General features: G+C 35.3%; 1 protein-coding gene across 9 annotated transcripts in view; it reads right to left on the bottom strand.

Annotated features, from left to right (window-relative positions):
• Nucleotides 1-19986, bottom strand: part of TCF12 (transcription factor 12) — a 440339-nt gene that overhangs the window by 137830 nt on the left and 282523 nt on the right. For all 9 annotated transcript variants that reach the window (XM_037020957.2, XM_037020959.2, XM_037020962.2 and 6 more), the window contains one exon: nt 1004-1068. In XM_037020957.2, coding sequence (XP_036876852.2) covers nt 1004-1068 — 65 coding nt within the window. The remainder of the gene's footprint in view (nt 1-1003; nt 1069-19986) is intronic.

The raw sequence follows: 19986 nt of genomic DNA, 5'->3' as shown, positions 1-19986 counted from the left end.
CTATATAAATTAAAACATTTTTAAGAATATGGATGGATGTCTGTTGCAAAATGCTTCCTCAGTAAATGGAGTTTAACCTTCAGAGACCTATAAAGCAGGTGGAAGCAATATGGTGAATTCTATTTTTGAAATGAGGAAATCATTGCAGAAATGGGATTTAAGGTTAAGTGACTTGTTTTAATATCACAGGTCAGTAACTTGTAGAGGTGGGATTTGAACCTATGTCTTCTGACTCTGGATAGTACAATTATGGAATATGCATTAAATGGAGTACTACTGTTAGTATGACAGAACTGGCTCACATGTCTGAAATTAGGGTGGATCTCATGAAACGGATGCAGACAGCAGAAAACAAGTTTAATATATGCTCCCTGTCTATTCTTTTTGGCTTAATTCTGATGGGAATCTGCAGGTTAACTGAGTGTTCAGAATTCTATCTATCCATATATTTATGGGGAAAAAAGCAGAGAAAATGACCATTAGTACAAATGTAGTATGCTTAGAAATATGGAAGAATTGAAACAAAGTTTCCAAGTCAAAGATACCATAGGATGCCTAAAAATTGGTTGGATGTAGGACTGAAATGAAAATTATTTCCAACTTTCGTAAGTTTAACATAAAAGGACAGTCAAACACAGAGCAACTGAATGTTAACTCTTCAACTGAATGTATCAGCAACTCTGTTCTTTTTATAATGAAATATGCAAAAATCATTTTCAGAAATAAGCATTTTAGAAGGGGGTAGAAAGATAACTGCTACTTTGCTTCTAGCTAAAATGGAGGTGTTATGAAAATCTTTGATGACAGAGAAAGGTGAACTGGGGAAGGGAAACCATTTTAAGCAGAGGAAGTTAGAGAAAAGAAAGTTATGTTTAACTGCTAAAATCCTACTACATTTAGTCACAAATAATGGTGAGATCAATTGGACACATTTCTACCTCTTCTATTAAAACCTTTACTTATGTGTTTTAAATGGTCTCACTTTTGTATTTATTAAACTTACCTGACAGCCTGGTAATCCACTGTCTCTGCTGTACAGGGAAAATGAGCCTCTTTCTGATGTTTTCCCTATAAAACAAAGAAAATAACTTCATGTAGAAATTTTCATTGGTTGACAATCAGTTCAACTTCTAAACCATTCATGGTGATTTTAATAGAGTTTGGAAGTATAGGAAAAATTAGATATAAGATGATAAAACCCAATAAATAAAATCTGAAAAGCTTAGATCATTGCAGTCAGTTTAACAGTCAAATTCTGACTTTCTACATAAAATAGCATGTATTTTATTATTTTCTCTTTTCATTGTAAAACAATGGAAAAATTTCAAAAGCATGTAAAAGAATGGACCATCCATATAGCCAACAGTATGATCCATGTTCCCACTTGTGAGAATGACATTTTCCTATATTTGCTTCAAACTGGGTATTTCTCCCTCTCTCATTCTCTCTCTCAGAAATTAAAATAGTGTAGACAGAGTTCAAATGTCACCGCAGGCCCCAAGATAACCATTATCATAAAGTCTGTGTATGATTCCCATGTATATTTTGAATCTTTTAATATATATTCATACTTAAATACACACTACTTTTAATATATTTGTATTCAATACACACTACCGACTGTTTAATAATTGAAGCAAATGGGATTACATGGTACTTATCCTTGTGAAATTTGCATTATCACACAATATTGTTTTTGAGATATATGTTGACAATAGACAACTAGTTCATTCATTTTTACTGTTATAAAATATCCCATTAAACAAATAAAACCACAGTTGATCTGTTCCCCTTCTGAAAAAAAAGGTATATTATTTCTATTTTTTTTGTTATTAAGATTACTGAAATAAATATCCTTGCACATGTCTTATACACAGTTTTCCCAGGATAGACGCAAAGAATTGCAACTGCTTGATTAAAGGATAAGGATGCACACTTTTAACTTTATAGGTTATTACCTTACTATTCTGTGAAGTCAACATGCCAATTTATACTCTTTTCAGAAATGTTTAAGTATTCCTGTTGGGACTATAACTGCAGTTCAAAAGTTGGATTTCTAAATGTTAGGAATGGTACTGGCCAGACCTAGAAGGAGAGCAGATGTCCCACAGTGCTGATAATTGACAGCAGTGTTCTTATTCATTTGCTTTTCAATACACTAGAGTTTATGTTCAGTAAAGTGAATTTACAAATGTTATATAGTTTTTAACTAAACGACCCCTCTTAAAGAGACACGTTGCTTAAAAAGATTTCTGTGAAGATCAAAATTTGATGTTATTATCAAAGATGGAGACACCAATAAATGACAATGGCAGAGCTAATTCTTTTTCTCCATGCCAAGATAAAACAATAATAAAATCTGACAAGTTACCCCGAATATTTAAAATTGTTGAGGCAATGTAACTTCACCATAACTATATGCCATATATTGAGTTATTAGCTTGTGATTGTATAAAAATGTATAGTTCAATAATTTTAAAAACTCCACACATAGATGGGATGCTCAAAATTATTAATAAAGTGCACAATTTTTTTTTAAACTTGGAGACATTATGTACTAATATTTTATCATTTCCACTGATGCATATATGCCACACTGGCCAACTGATGTAGAAATTTGACAACTCTAAATCTGGCATTTACAGACACCTTACACAAAATAATCCTTGTAATAACAAAGCTAGTTATAATAATAATTAGGGGTATAATTTCTGTGCACATTAGGACATTATAGCAGTCTTAAGAAGCACATACTGGCTACTACTGATGAAACATATTTCAGGTTAAGTAATGTCAACACATAAAAATTCAGATTTATGACAACAGGTTAATTACGTGGTATATTTGCCTCACATTCTTACCCTAACATAGTATGTTCTGCATAAAGAACTTTAATTTGCAAAATATATGTAAAAACTAAAAAGAAGTAATTATAACTCTTTAAGGATGTATCTTTTACACATAAGACTGCTTCTAAGAGTCATAATGGTATCTTGGGGTTTTGGATGTTACTTTTCACTCTTGGAATCTGACCTCATAAAACCATGAAAAGGTTTGTACATTTGTAATTCTGACACATGCCTCATCAAAATGGATCAGAAACCCAGCTGGAACAAGAGGATGGCAGAGTCTGAAGGGAAATGCCAACTCAGACTGACTGGCAGAGAGATACTTTGAAAAAATAATTAACAGTCCAACACCTATGGTGTGGAGGTATCATTTTATTAATCAAATACACAAGTTTATGAAATATTAAAAGTCATTCTCAATACATGTTTTTAATTTTAAGAAAATGCTGCCTTTAAAAACAAACCATGTCTCATATACTTGGCAGGACAGAACTAGGAGACAATGTTAACATTTTAAACAAATACCATAAAAAAAAAAAGACTGTACCAATGGCTTGTCATGCACGATACACTATCAACTTCTTATTGGTTGAAATATTCACTAAGTCTTCTTCCTACCTTGTGAATTACTCTTCCAGAAACATTTCAAACAATTAGTAAAGACTTAAAGCTAAGCAACAACTTAAGGTTCACTCAAATGTACTAGAAAATAATTCTCTTTTTTTATTGTTTATGTGGAAAAGGCAACAAAGTAAGAGATCCATAGTAGCTCTGCTCTGTTTTTAGTGAAGTACAACTTTCAAATATAATCTTAGCTTCGTTATCTGTGTGGATGCTACCAATTGGGTAGATTAAGAAATGTAAAGTTTTTAAACTTACTTTCTTGTGCCTCTTAAAAGTTCTAAACTTCTCCTTTAACAAAGGATATTCAAAGCAGAGAAATGGAAACCTAATTTCACATAAGCTAAAAACCTAACAAAATAAGAGTTTCTTTTAAATTGGAAAGTTGGTATCTTGTTTTAAAATAATACCTTATTCAAATGAGATGTTGAAATGTAAATACATGTTAATTTCCACCTTTCATTACTTAGGAAATAAGTTATTTTTTAGGGACCTAGAGGTTTGGGTACTCCTGAAATATAGTAATGCATATACCATCTGAAATTTATAAGATATTCACCTTCAATGTTTCAAAACTACTTTTCACATGAACTATTTTCATTTATTAAAATAAATTATGTAAGTATTTTATCTCACGTATTTGACAAATACCTTCTAGCTACTGTAATTATGGGTTTCTGCTAAATTTTATATAAATATTACATATAGATGTAGTATGTGGACAATTTTAACAGTAAATCACCTGGACAGAGTTTAAGAACTATTAATAATAACATATATCTAATTTCCCTTGAAACAGCTATGAAAAATTATTACAAAAAATATACTGGGATATTCTAGTAGAAGGGTTTTATTTGTGTGTGGGTGTGTGTGCACTGTGGACTTCTTTGGCAGTCTTTTCAGAATGATGTTTTTAAGTGTACAAAATACACAGTGCTATAAAATAAACCAACATGTTACATCAAAATGTTAAAAGACAAATGTGCTGCATGGTAGTACATATGCTTTTATTAACACATAAATAAGTAAGATCTAAAAGCAGACCTATTAACAATGGTAATTTCAAATCATAAAGTTTAAGGTATCTGCAACAACTATATTGTACTATGAAAATAAAATACCAGTTCCGTTGTTGCCAAAATCATAGATACTTACTGTTAGGACTGTTTTGCTATCCTCATATAAAACGAAGGGCATGCTAAGTTTCACTCAGAGGTTCGTAAAAAAATTAAGTCACATCTTCCCTGTCCATGTTCACTGATTCTCATTCTGTTCTGGCAGTCTGTGGATGGAGTTCAGACTGAGAACCTCAACTACAACAGAATATGAATGTATTTTTGGAGATATACATTCATATACAGATATGGATATCAAGATACCAGACACATATTTTATAGGTGTTATGTGTGCAAAAGTATTGTAAGTAGTTAGACTTACATAGTTTATATTAACCTGAGAACTGCTCAAGAAATGACAGATGACTTTGACAGATTTGGACAATGTTTAAAACAATTGTTCAAAAAACAGCAAATTTCTGAAGTTCAAGAAATTATTTAATTCAGTTGTTTGTGTGTAAGATGCATAAACTATTAGAGGCAATTAGAGTAACAAATTTTCTCAGACTTAAAAAAAAAAATTCCAAGTCATCTTGTTTGCTACCAGTAACATACATGCTGCAACAAGAAGTTGTAACTTTCCAATGCTTGCCTAAGCTCCTAAAATACAAACTAATGTTAATATTAGTCTATAAAGAACTCCTTAAAAAGTAATTCCTACATTATTTTGGCATAGGACATAGTCAGCAGCCAACTTGAGGCTGGGAGTGGAGACACAGTTCTACATTCCCATTCCTCCCCAACCCAATTACAAATATTCAGAAGTTGACCAACTAGACACAAGAATCTGAGTTCAAAACATTTCATCTAACATGTATAGGCTAGTCATTCTGACAGATGGTATAGGGTTCTAAGATGAAGACTCAAGCCTCTGCCCTCAATAGGTGCCAACTAGTGGAAAAGCTTACAGCCTACTTGGATGAAAAACAAGTTTCACAATTAAGGTCAGGTGCCTTGAGGTCCAGATCCAAAATGAATTGTGGGTGGTTCTAGAGGAGTGGACAGGGAATAGCCAGGGGCTTGGGCAATCCATAAGGCCCACTGAATCAGGAAGGCACCTTTTGGTCATATTAAATGTGGAGATTAAACTACCCACCATTCACAGAAGAAGGGTCTTCTAAGTAGGTGGCCTATGTGAGAACAGTTACGTATGGCCTTTCAGGAAACTGATTTTCCAACAAAACTGGTCATGCACATAAGTGGTACTGTGCCATACAGAGAGTTTTAGAATTATCAAAGTGTTTTTCAGTTAGGCCTAGGTCATGCTGTCCCGAGGCAAGAAAAACAGTCTGTTTCTGGGATAAAAACGATATGTACAGACTGAGACAAGGTGATCAACACCAGAGTAAATAGTGGTAAGGGCAAAGCTGAATATTCTTCCTTTGCCTGAGGATGAGGATCTAGCTAGTCTTGGGAGTTTCTAGTGTGGTGAGAATCAAATACAAAAGCGATCCCATCTCACACCCTAAGAGAGATAAAATTTTTTTTCCTCAAAAGCATTAAATGTTTTTTTTTCTGATCAGCATAAGAAAAAGAAGGGAATAGAAAGATATGGACTGAAACAGAACAGCAAAGAGAAAAGGAAATGTAAAAAACACAAAAGAAGAGAAATATGAAAACCTGCCTTTGTCTGCAACTGTTTGAATTTTATTACTCCATAAATACAGTAAAAAATACACTGGCTTTTTAAACAGTCATATATACTACCTTGAAGGCACAAGTTAGACTTTTTTTTAAACTTAAACCAATGTTAAACCAAGTAACCCTATCCTATATGTATGCAAGTGGTTTTTCTAAACATAAATGCAGGACTTCATGTCTTTAAAAAAATTATTTTAAATTTCATCTTTGATTCCTATCTGAGTTTACGCTGAATACTTGGAAGCCCCAGAAAAGACAGGTATGAAGAACATGACTAGAAATTGCTAACATTTATTTCACGCTAAGAACTGAAGGCATGCCGACCCCCAAGAGAGTGGAACAAAGAGTTGCAATGAGAGGAATCCTCTTGGCAGGTTATTTAAGAGGATGGAATGTGCCACACCCAATTTTGGGAATCCTGGTTTTAAGGATTCAGATTTTAAACAGGGTAAAAATAAAGCCCAATTTTGGCAACTCCTTGTGAGTGAAACCAGCTTAACTATGTTCTCTATTCAGAGCCACACTTTGGGATAGTTAGATTTTGTTGCTAATCATTTTGAGGAAGGGCAGGTGAATTAATGAACTCCTGTATCATTTCTGAATAATCAGAATTGCCAGTGAAAACAAATGACCTTCCCCAGGATCACAGATTATTTTCACTGGGACTTCAGAGGCTACCTAGTCCAACTCCCACCAGTGAAGTACTACTACTCCGAACATGAACAGTCACACCAAAAAAAGTCAACTGATGATTACTTTCCCCTTTGTATTATCCACATTTTAAGAATAACAATAAAAAACCAAAGGACATGGATAGTGAGGGATCTGGAAACAAGATCAGCTAAAAGAACTGAGATGTTAGTCTAAGAAGAGAAGATCTAGGAGAACTTGGCTTTCTGTACTTTTTAATACTTGCAGAGCTATCATGCCAAGGGAGGAATCAGACTATACTCTTTGGTCCCAGGGAAAAGACCTATGATTAAATAAAGGATAAAAGTAAAGAAGTGCATTATTTTAGCTTATTATGAGGAAAAACTCTCAGAATTTCCAATGGTAAAATTAACTGTGCAGAAAATGATGTAATATTCCAGTTACTCTTTTGTTGTGAATTTATTTATTAATGAAGTGGAAGACAGATTTTTTTAACAGCCAAGTTACTACTGGTAAATCATACTGAGTTCATGTTTATTGGACATTCAGGTATAGTGAAATGTCCAAGTTTTTGCCTACTTTTATCCTATTGGATCAGCTGTCATTCACTTGCTGATTTGTAGGAATTCTTCACATATTTTTGATACAAATACCTTTCACTGTTTCTACTGGAATTTTCTATAGGTTGCCTTTTCATTTTCATAATGCTACCTTTTGATAAACAGAAATTCTTCATTTTATCATAGGCCAACTTGTCCATTTTTTTCTCTACAGTTAGCATTTTTTGGTGTGTGTACTGTTTAAGAAATCTTTGCTTATTCTAAGGTTACAAATCTATTTTAATATGTTTGCTTTTGAGAGCTTTACTATACGTCTTTCACATTTAAATCTGAATTTCATTTTTGTGTATATTGGTAGGGGATTAAGGTACATGTTTTTTTCCATAGGGATATTCAATTGACTTCAATACTGTTTATTAGAAGAATAACCTACGTCTTAAAAGCATCATTGTGGCTGCTGTGCAGAGAATAAATATAGGGGAACAAGGATGGAAGCAGGCAGACCAATTAAAAGACTACTGAAATAATCTAGATGAAAGCTAATGGTGGCTTTAATTCTTTCAACTGAAGAGGCAGGTACTATTAAATCTCTACTTTACTAATGAGGAGAAATAATTTGCCCAAGGTCATGGAATTAATAAGTAGTTGAAAGAACTAGAATGCAGGCTTGACACCAAATGCTTAATAGTACACTATACTGCATTGTTTTCCAATGGAGGTTTAAGACACATTCCCACAGTCTGATCATATATGTAGACATTTGGTGGACCCCAAACAGCCTAAGAATTTTTCTCAAGCAGATGACCAATCAACTGTTTGGGCACTGTACAATAAACCTATTCCTGCTGAAAAGAGGGACTGATAACAAATCATCCTCAAAATGATTAGCAACAAAATCTAACTATCCCAAAGTGTGGCTCTGAATAGAGAACATAGTTAAGCTGGTTTCACTCACAAGTAATTGCTACTCTTTTCAGTTCTCACAAAGGGCACGTGATGATGTTACTCTTCCTTCAAGTGCCTGATAGAAAAATATTTATTCTAATCTTGTCAGTTTAACCTGTAAAAATGAACAAATTTTGGACAGATCAGAGGTTGTATAATAGCATCCTGAGAGATTGTTTTGTGTGGCTGATGCAGGGACTTGTTTGTGTAAATTTACAATTAAAAAAAAATGCTGTCACAGCAATGATAATGCATCTTGCAGAAGACCTACTTCAGAGAACATACCGACTGAGAGCTCCAGCTGCTGTGCTCAGAAATCCATGACTGCTTTTGCCCTGAGGCCCACTTGCTTCCAACAAACTTCAACAGAGAATGGTGGGAAAATGAAAGTGCACCCCTTCCTAGGAGACATGGCATTCCTTGTTGACCAGCTAGACTCCAGAACTCCCCAACTTACTTGCTGAGCCTTCCTTAGAGTGCACAGCAGTCTAGGACTCTTCCATTCTCAAAGTCTTAAGATAACTTGGGCCATAGTTACAGTAACTAGCATTTGAAGACTAGCCATTATGTGCAAGGCACTATGAAATGTGCTTTACTTAGCTTGCTCGTACCACTACTAGTTGTATTCTTTTTCCTACTAGAAATCCTGTTAATACCAAGGAATAATCGAAGGAATGGGGTAACATCTGAGATATAACAGTAAATTTTCAAGATCCCTTGTAGATCTCAACCTACTGGCTAGAAAAACCAATCTGGTAATACTCTCCTGACTGTACATGTTCTTTTCCTACCAATTCAAAATAATTTTATGAGGAAATGGACAGAGACAAAGATATTATAGAGGGTACAGTTGGCTCAACATTTATTTCTACAGCAGTCTTGTGATTACCTGAACTAAGGTAATCACAAGTGATTTTCAGCCAACTAAGGTTTACTAATGTCAATGAATAGATACTACTCAGTGAATAGTTATTGACCTCCCAAGTAACAGCATAAATTAGAGCAAGGGGTTTTCTTATTTGTCCAAAAGCCATATTATTTCAATGTTCATCTTTGTAAGGCATACTGCATTCATAAATTAAAATTCTCCATTAAGTAGAAAACTCCATGTGCTATATTTTAAATTGGTAGCATTAGATTTGTTTTTCATAAAAGATAAAGGCTTAACCTAGAAAAACATTTCCCAGATGTTTCAGAAAAGTTACCTAGATCAACATTAATGATTCAAAATAAGATATTTCAATATATAAATCGTAGGAGCTTTTCCACATTAAGCTTTCAGAGAAACAGTACAAAATCCTTACACAGGCAAATTAAATATTTGGGCACAAATCTAAATTTGATCACAGTTTTATGAGCAGACCATTCTCCTCCCCCTTGAGTAATCTCTGAAAACTCATTATTTACCTCTTTTCTCATGGAAAAGCTTTTCCCTTCCCTTTTGCATGTGAACACTATCAAAAGTTTCACACAACCTGAAGCGCATTAACCACCTAGAAAAATAAAAACATACTATGCTACAGAACGGGTAAATCTTTAATGCTGTTGTGTAGAGCAGAGCAGACACCTAGGAATCCTGATCACTCGATTCATCTCTTGGTACTTGCTTCTCTCTCGCTGAGTGAACGGGGCATTACAAGTCACTTAACATCAATGGCCCCACTTACTCTTTTAGGAAAATCAGTTCAGTAACATGAACCTCATACAGGCTTGCACAGTTTAATTAATGCTTATAAAGTACTTGGAAATTCTTGTCTGAAAGAATTTACACTAATACTGTTAGAACTAGAGACTTCATTTTGATAGCATTGGCTCAAACTGATAGGAAAAAATATAAAAGATCTCAAACCAACAGATTTTTTTTTTAAAGAAAGAAAAGAGAAAGAGGGTTTCAACATAAATGCCTATTTTCTTCACAACAATTTGTTTAAGTATTACTGGCTAACGTTTGTGCCAAGCACACTACTGACTACATTGAAGATATTTAAATATCTAGTGCCAACAAGCACAGCTGCCGGACTCTCTAGCCCTCCTCTTGCTCACTCCATGCCAAATTACTCACACAGCTATGAATGATGAGGCAGCAGCACAGAAAAATGCCAAGTACGAATGAGATTAGTGATAAACCGGAGGATCCCTACAGAGGTTAGTGATTAGTAAGTGTCCAGTGTAATCACTTTTCCAACCTAGCCTTTATCTTATCAATTACTCCATCTTAACTGCACCAACTTCCTGTGATAGGCATCAACTGTAAGCAACTTCCCTATCAGTAATTCTTGCAGAACTGCTAAGGCACCAATACAGTATCTCATTATCCTTGACAAGAGCACAAAGTCAGACCTGGGCAATTCTTGAAACTAAAATCTAAGATGAACTAGTCCAGGATTCAGATATTCACCAATCCATCTACCCTTCCCCGGAAACTCACACATTAAACTTAAACAAATAGATGAGGATGAAAAGGTTTATACAAAACAGTTTGCCATCAGAATGTCCAGAGAGAACATTAAAATGTTAAGATTCAATATTGAGGGAATGAGATGAGTAGGGAGTTAGAAATTAGAAATGAATGACAGAATAGAATAAGATAAATACATTATGATCCACTTTAGTCATTTACCAAACATTTCTGGACTATGGTCCTGTTGTACCATATATAGAATACATAATAAGGTATTCATTATTGGTAGCTCAATCTAAACTCCACTTCCCCGAGACGTTTTACTTAGTAGTTGCATTTTCTAAATTGTCCCTGAAAACATATTTACACCTATATTGCACTTTTGCTTTTCCTAAGGTTCAGTATTTGTGTTTTCTCACTTCATGTCTGCATACTTTCCCAACCATGTTTAGAACTTAGAAACAAAGACATTTCATTTTTATAGCAATACAACAAATTATAGAACTAGAAGTTCTCTCTTCATCTTTGGCTGCATTTCAGGAGAAAATATGGTGAATGGGGATATTCTCTAAAATAATCAAGTAATTTTTGTATCTTAATGTTTATCCTATTCCCAAATAAAGGATCTGAAATAATTCAATTGATACAACTTCCTAGGGACTAAGTAAACTAAGCCAAACCTTCAACACCTTAATTTTGTTTACTCCCCTTGACCCAAAAGAAAAAAGAAAATCAGATAAAAGTCACACTGTCAAATATTTGGCTGGGGGAAAAGAGGGAGCATTATTTTCAAGTTACCCTGGTAATCACAAACATAATAACCTACATGTTCTGACATACAGACTCTTTTTCCACCAATTTTTGTATGAATGCTTCTCTCAGAAATTTTTCACATACATACATGAAAAACAGAACATGAAGCTCATTATTGTTAATTCCCATAATTGTCTCACATATTTTGGTATTTGGCTGTTTAATTTAAACCATGACCTTACCAGGCAAGGTCAGTGTTTGAGTTGTTTTTTATGGCACCCAGGGACCAGGAGGCAGATGCCACTTGTTCAAGGAACACTGGTCTGGAATCCTAGACTTGTTTTGTTTGCATGCCAGGGACAGATTCTATTCCAAGACTCTATCTATGGCATACAGCCATGTGGAAGCAGAGTAACAGTTTAGAGGCCTGTGCTCTAAAATAGTGTATAATAAATGATTGTTAAATAGCTAGTTTCCTTTGACAGCAAGAACTGGAATAGAAATAACAGAACTGGCCAATGGATCTGCTACCATTCACTAACTATGTGGTCAGAAACAAGAGCAGTGGAGTAAAACAGGCCTGGAAATGAGTCAGAGGGTCTATTCCTGTCTCTGCTGTGGACTAGCTGAGTGACATGGGTAAGCTCTTAAACCTCCCCAGACCTGAGTTCCTTTACCTAGAATATGGGTTGGGGTGGGGCAACTTTGGACTGGATGACATCTTTAAGTCTATGAAATAAACATCCTCATCTATTTAGCTATTAAATCAGGCATCCCCTTCTGACAGAAAGCAAATTTTGACATTGCCAGTGGTAAAAGGAAGATAAGCTGCTAAAATATACAGGGACTTTTACAATGATGGTGATGTACAGTTATAAAAATGAAGTGTATAAGTAGTTTATCATATATTTAATACATTTTGAGATACTTAACCACTAATATGATATGTTGAATATAACAAATTGAAGTCAATATACTTAGAGTTACCAAGACTTCATTCTACTCAGATTAAGAAAAATCTGAAATGTTAATGTAGTCTACCACCTATGTAATGCTGAAAGGTAGTACTTCATACACCACAAAAAATATACAAACACAGAGCAACTGAAAGGAAACTATTCTATGTTGTTGAACCAGAAAGAGTAAACCCAATAGTCTTAAATCCCCTCTGTGGTCTTCTGGGATTTAAATAAGGTTCTTGCTACATGATGGGTACTCTAAAGGTAAAATATGAGACATGCAATTTTCACTGAGTGGCCTCCAGTATTGCAATTTACTGCCATCCTATCGCTACAGTTTGAAAATAGGTAAAGGCTAGCCTCAAGTGCTCAATGGGTTATAATCCAAAGTTCATTTGTGAGTTAGACATAACTCAAAGTAAGTTTCTTACACACCAACTCATTATTAATGACTATACAAATCAATTTAAGCCACAGTACATCTGTGTAAAATCTTTATTGAAGGAAGGAATGAAGGAAGAAAAAAATATAATAAAATAGGGAGGAGCCATGGGAGAGTGGTTATAAACAGACTCTGGATATCGAATAAACAGGTGTGAACTCCCACTCTGCTTCTTACAAACATTACTTTTTAACCTCTCTGTCTCTTAGTTGCCTCAACTGTGAAATGGGTAACCATTTCACCTCATTGGTTTTTTGTAAGGATGAAAACTATCAACGGATAAAGTGCATAGAACAGTGAAAAACACAAACACTAGTTAAATATCAGTAATTATTTAAGAACAAATACATTGATTAGAAAATCCAGACATGTGGATTTTGAATATGAGTGCTTGAGGAAAAAGTCCTTAAACAGAGGAGAAAAATGGTAGATTCCAGGGAAACAGTTTAATGGGAACTTTTGAATACTTTTATAGGTTTTAAAATTCTTTATGCCTTTCATTTAATTAAATGTCACTAAAAGCTAATGGCTTCACTCTTAGCATTACTGAATGGGTATATCTTATACTTAGCACACTGCTTGTATACTTAGCCACAATCAATTCAGTTTCTGTTCACAACTGAAATAAAGAGAGAAAAGATTTACCAAAGAAAGCATGCAATATCTGTACAAGGTGGTGAGGGATTTGAGGAGAAATGAAGGTATAAAAGGACAATCTAAAGTGAATTTTAACAGAATTGTAGGCTCTGTAACAGAGAAGAAACAGAATAGATTGGTTTGGATGTAATTCTTAACCTGCTTATTCCCTTCTTCCCAGGAGTTAGGGTGATGATTAATGTTGGGTCTGACAGTTCTAAGCTACTGGTTCAAGATAGCTTGGTTGTTGTCTGAAGCTCATGGTGGGGTAGACTATCCTTATTAGGTAAAAGGAGGGGTTAGCAATGTTATACTGTGAGGTGGTGTTACATAGTGTTAGCATGAAAACGGATGTGTGATGTTCATTATTTAAACGTTATCTAGGGAAAAAGCAATTCTTAAAAATATGTGCAAAACCACTACTTACAATAGCCAAGAAATGGAAGCAACCTAAGTGTCCATCAGTAGATGAATGGATAAAGAAGATGTGGTACATATACACAATGGAATACTACTCAGCCATAAGAAGAAAACAAATCCTACCATTTGCAACAACATGGATGGAGCTAAAGGGTATTATGCTCAGTGAAATAAGCCAGACGGAGAAAGACAAATACCAAATGATTTCACTCATATGTGGAGTATAAGAACAAAGAAAAACTGAAGGAACAAAACAGCAGCAGAATCACAGAACCCAAGAATGGACTAACAGTTACCAAAGGGAAAGGGACTGTGGAGGGAAGGGAAGGGAGGGAGAAGGGCAGGGGAAAAAGAAGGGGTATTACAATTAGGATGTATAATATGGGGGGGGCATGGGGAGGGCTGTGCAACACAGAGAAGACAAGTAGTGATTCTACAACAACATCTTACTACACTGATGGACAGTGACTGTAATGGGGTTTGTGGGGGGGACTTGGTGAAGGGGGGTCCCTAGTAAACATAATGTTCTTCATGTACTTGTAGATTAATGATAACAACAACAAAAAAGAGTGAAAAAAACCCACACATAATTAATTTGACATTAAAACTATACTATACACACACAAAAAATGTGCAAAATCCAATGGAAAATAGAGAATAAAAAATAAAAAACTTTCTTCCCCTGATATTGTTTCTTTGTGTGCTTCATTTTGACTAATAACATTAAATGTGATCACTAATACGGCTGGATTTAAATCTATCATTGTCTTAGATGTTATCAATTTGTCTCATTTGTTACTTCTTTTTCAGTCTACTTTTGGATTATTTCATTTAGTCTTTACTACTGGCTTTGAGTGTTTGTTCTCAATTTATAATATATGTATCTTTAGTTAACAGGGTCTACTTTCAAGTGACAAATAGTGTGAGAACTTTGTAACACCAGACTTCCAAAATCCTTTCTCCCATCCTTTGGGTTATTGTTGTCAAACACATTTTACTTACATTTTACATACCCACATGCAGCGTTATTATTTTTGCTTAAACATTTATTTTATAGTGTAATTAAAAATGAGGAAAAATGTCTTTTATATTTATTCTGACTTTCACCATTTCTGGAGGTCTTATTTCTTTGTATAGATCAGGGATTGGTAATACCATAAATCATGAACCAAAGCTGGCCTCTCCCTCTCTTTTTGTAGATAAAGTTTCTCTGCAACACAGTCACACCAATTTGTTTACGTATGGTCTATGGTTTATTTTATGCTACAATGGCAGAGTCAAGTAGTTGTGACAGAGACTGAACCACAGAGCCTAAAATATATACCTGGCACAGTACAGAGAAAAAGTTGCTGGGTCCTGGAGTAGATCCAAGCTTCTATCTGGTATTACATTCCCTCTGCCTAAATAAATTTAACAGTTACTATAGCTCAAGTCTGCTGGGAATTGATTCTTTCAGCTCTTCATGTATCTGAATAAGTCTACTTTGCCCTCATTAAAGAAATTTTTTTCAATGGATATATAATTCTGGGTTGACAGTTTCTTATTTTAATACTTAAAGATATCACTCCATCATCCTCTTGCTTAAAAGTTTTTTTTTTTTTGAGAGGGCATCTCTCATATTTATTGATCAAATGGTTGTTAACAACAATAAAATTCTGTATACGGGAGTCAATGCTCAATGCACAATCATTAATCCATCTCAAGCCTAATTCTCATCAGTCTCCAATCTTCTGAAGCATAACGAACAAGTTCTTATATGGTGAACAAATTCTTACATAGTGAATAAGTTCTTACATGGTGAACAGTGCAAGGGCAGTCATCAAAGAAACTTTCAGTTTTGATCACACATTATGAACTATAAACAATCAGGTCAAATATGAATATTCATTTGATTTTTATACTTGATTTATATGTGGATCCCACATTTATCCCTTTATTATTATTATTATTTTTATTTTTAATAAAATGCTGAAGTGGTAGGTAGATGCAAGATACAGGTAGAAAACATAGTTTAGTGTTGTAAGAGTGCAATTGTAGGTGTGTGCCTGTAGACTATGTGTTAATCCAAGCTAGACAAGGGCAGCAAAACATCCATGGATGCAGAAGATTTCTTTCAAAACAGGGGGGGGGTGAGGTTCTAAGATTCACCACTGTTGATCCCCAATTTCTCACCTGATGGTCCCCCTGCGACTGTGCCTGTCTTAGGTTGTTCCTCCCTTGAGGAATCTTACCTGTCTCTGGCAAACCAGTCATCTTCCGGGGCCATACAGGGAGATGTAAAGTTGGTAAGTGAGAGAGAGGCCATATTGTTTGAAAAGGTTAGCTTTTTACTTCTTTGCAGATTTATGCCCTGTGGCTTCTATGCCCAGCATTTGCCTTGAGGTATCTTTACCACTTGGAGGAATTATGATACTCGGTAAATTAGATATGAGGCACGAATTCTATTTAAGGGTTGTAATTAGGAAGGAAGAAGAAAAGCTATAGAGGTAGCAGATTGAAGAAAACATGGGAGGATTGATTATTTCTTTGACATATCTTCTTGTAGAGTAACTTAAGCATGTATAGGTTTTAAACTACTAACTAAATTGCACAGAAACATTAACATAATACAAATACAGTTACATAACCAAAGCAGATCTATAATTACCAGCCATCTCCAGTGAAGCCAAGAAAACCAGTTAGGCACCCTAGGCATTTGTGAAAATTTGCCTATGATATGATGGATATTGTCCAACTGTACTTGAACAGTCTGAGAGAAATCAGACAAATTAAAACAACCCATTCCTGGGAACTGTTCACATCCCAAATGTTCTTTTAACCATAGATAGTTTGTAGTCATAAGATTTTGGAGTGCTAAAACTTGCACTTCTCCTAATTCTTGGTTGAGTTCCCACAGTATGGATCCAGTCAAATTTGTTTTACTGTATGCACAGGCCAGCTTAGATATCTCCTTCTTCATTCCAATGGCAAGTCCAGGAAATGGTGGGATGGATACAGCTACAACTGCAGCATCGCCTAGATCTTTGTGGAGGTTTTTTGATGATCATCTTCTGTTATGAGTCTTCCAGAGAGTGCTGATGTTGGAAGTTCTTCTTCATATCGTATCTTAGTGCATTTTCTGGGTAGCCAAATTAGGCTTTGATCTTCTGTGTAAACACAAACAGACGCTTTGCCCACACTTTGAAATGCCCTTTATACCATTGTGTAGAACTCCTTGGAGGTCACCACACAGGAACTGCTTTTTTTCTTTTTTTAAGAGAAAGGAATATTATCAGAAAAGTGTACCTCCATAGCCGATCATCTGACACATTTTAAGTGATCAAAATTAAGGATATCTAAAGCATGCGTTAATTGTTGATTTACCATAAGTTTTATCCTATCAAGGAGTAATCCCCATTTTCTTTCTTTCTTTCTTTTTTTTAATCTTTAATCTACACTTACATGAAGAATATTATGTTTACTGGGCACTCCCCTATACCAGGTGCCCCCTATAAACCACTTTACAGTCACTGTCCATCAGCTTAGCAAAATGTTGTAGAATCACTACTTGTCTTCTCTGTGTTGTACAGCCTTCCCCTTTCTCCCCCCATAAATACTAATCTTAATAGCCCCTTTCTTCTTCCCCCCCCCTTATTCCTCCCTACCCACCCATCCTCCCCAGTTCTTTTCCCTTTGGGACCTGTTAGCCCATTTTTGGGTTCTGTTATTCCGCTGCTGTTTTGTTCCTTCAGTTTTTCCTTTGTTCTTATACTCCACAGATGAGTGAAATCATTTGGTATTTCTCTTTCTCCACTTGGCTTATTTCACTGAGCATAATACCCTCTAGCTCCATCCATGTTGCTGCAAATGGTAGGATTTTCCCTCTTCTTATGGCTGAGTAGTATTCCGTTGTGTATATGTACCACATCTTCTTTATCCATTCATCTACTCATGGACATATAGGTTGCTTCCAATTCTTGGCTATTGTAAATAGTGATGCGATAAACATAGGGGTGCATCTGTCTTTCTCAAACTTGATTGCTGCGTTCTTAGGGTAAATTCCTAGGAATGGAATTCCTGGGTCAAACGGTAGGTCTGTTTTGAGCATTTTGATGAACCTCCATACTGCTTTCCACAATGGCTGAACTAATTTACATTCCCACCAGCAGTGTAGGAGGGTTCCCTTTTCTCCACAGCCTCGCCAACATTTGTTGTTGTTTGTCTTTTGGATGGCAGCCATCCTTACTGGTGTGAGGTGATACCTCATTGTAGTCTTAATTTGCATTTCTCCGATAATTAGCGATGTGGAGCATCTTTTCATGTGTCTGTTGGCCATCTATATTTCTTTTTGGAGAACTGTCTGTTCAGTTCCTCTGCCCATTTTTTAATTGGATTGTTTTTTGTTTGTTGAGGTGTGTGAGCTCTTTATATATTTTGGATGTCAAGCCTTTATCGGATCTGTCATTTACAAATATATTCTCCCATACTGTAGAGTTCCTTGTTGTTCTGCTGATGGTGTCTTTTGCTGTACAGAAGCTTTCCAGCTTCGTATAGTCCCACTTCTTCATTTTTGCTGTTCTTTTCCTTGCCCGGGGAGATATGTTCAAGAAGAGGTCACTCATGTTTATGTTTAAAAGGTTTTTGCCCAGGTTTTTTTCTAAGAGTTTTATGCTTTCATGACTTACATTCAGGACTTTGATCCACTTTGAATTTACTTTTGTGTATGGGGTTAGACAATGTTCCAGTTTCATTCTCCTACATGTAACTGTCCAGTTTTGCCAGCACCATCTGTTGAAGAGACTGTCATTTTGCCATTGTATGTCCATGGCTCCTTTATCAAATATTAATTGACTATATATGTTTGGGTTAATTTCTGGAGTCTCTAATCTGTTCCACTGGTCTGTGGCTCTGTTCTTGTGCCAGTACCAAATTGTCTTGATTACTATGACTTTATAGTAGAGCTTGAAGTTGGGGAGTGAGATCCCTCTTACTTTATTCTTCTTTTTTAGGACCGCTTTGGCTATTCGGGGTCTTTGGTGTTTCCATATGAATGTTTGAATTATTTGTTCCAGTTCATTAAAGAATGTTGCTGGTAATTTGACAGGTATTGCATCAAATCTGTATATTGCTTTGGGCGGAATCGCCATTTTGACGATATTAATTCTTCCTAGTCACGAGCATGGGATGAGTTTCCATTTGTTAGTGTCCCCTTTAATTTCTCTTAAGAGTGACTTGTAGTTTTCAGGGTATAGGTCTTTCACTTCTTTGGTTAGGTTTATTCCTAGGTATTTTATTCTTTTGGATGTAATTGTGAATGGAATTGTTTTCCTGATTTCTCTTTCTATTGGTTCATTGTTAGTGTATAGGAAAGCTACAGATTTCTGTGTGTTAATTTTGTATCCTGCAACTTTGCTGTATTCCGATATCAGTTCTAGTAGTTTTGGAGTGGAGTCTTTAGGGTTTTTTATGTACAATATCATATCATCTGCAAATAGTGACAGTTTAACCTCTTCTTTACCAATCTGGATTCCTTGTATTTCTATGTTTTGTCTGATTGCCGTGGCTAGGACCTCTAGTACTATGTTAAATAACAGTGGGGAGAGTGGGCATCCCTGTCTAGTTCCCGATCTCAGAGGAAAAGCTTTCAGCTTCTTGCTGTTCAGTATAATGTTGGCTGTGGGTTTATCATATATGGCCTTTATTATGTTGAGGTACTTGCCCTCTATTCCCATTTTGCTGAGAGTTTTTATCATGAATGGATGTTGAATTTTGTCAAATGCTTTTTCAGCATCTATGGAGATGATCATGTGGTTTTTGTCTTTCTTTTTGTTGATGTGCTGGATGATGTTGATGGATTTTCGAATGTTGTACCATCCTTTCATCCCTGAGACGAATCCCACTTGGTCATGGTGTATGGTCCTTTCGATATACTGTTGAATTCTGTTTGCTAATATTTTATTGAGTATCTTTGCATCTACATTCATCAGGGATATTGGTCTGTAATTTTCTTTTTT

The sequence above is a fragment of the Manis javanica genome, chromosome 8 (assembly GCF_040802235.1).
Source record: "Manis javanica isolate MJ-LG chromosome 8, MJ_LKY, whole genome shotgun sequence".
Classification (NCBI taxonomy): Eukaryota; Metazoa; Chordata; class Mammalia; order Pholidota; family Manidae; genus Manis; species Manis javanica.
Note: the sequence above shows the minus strand (reverse complement) of the source record. Positions and strands in the feature narration are given on the sequence as shown.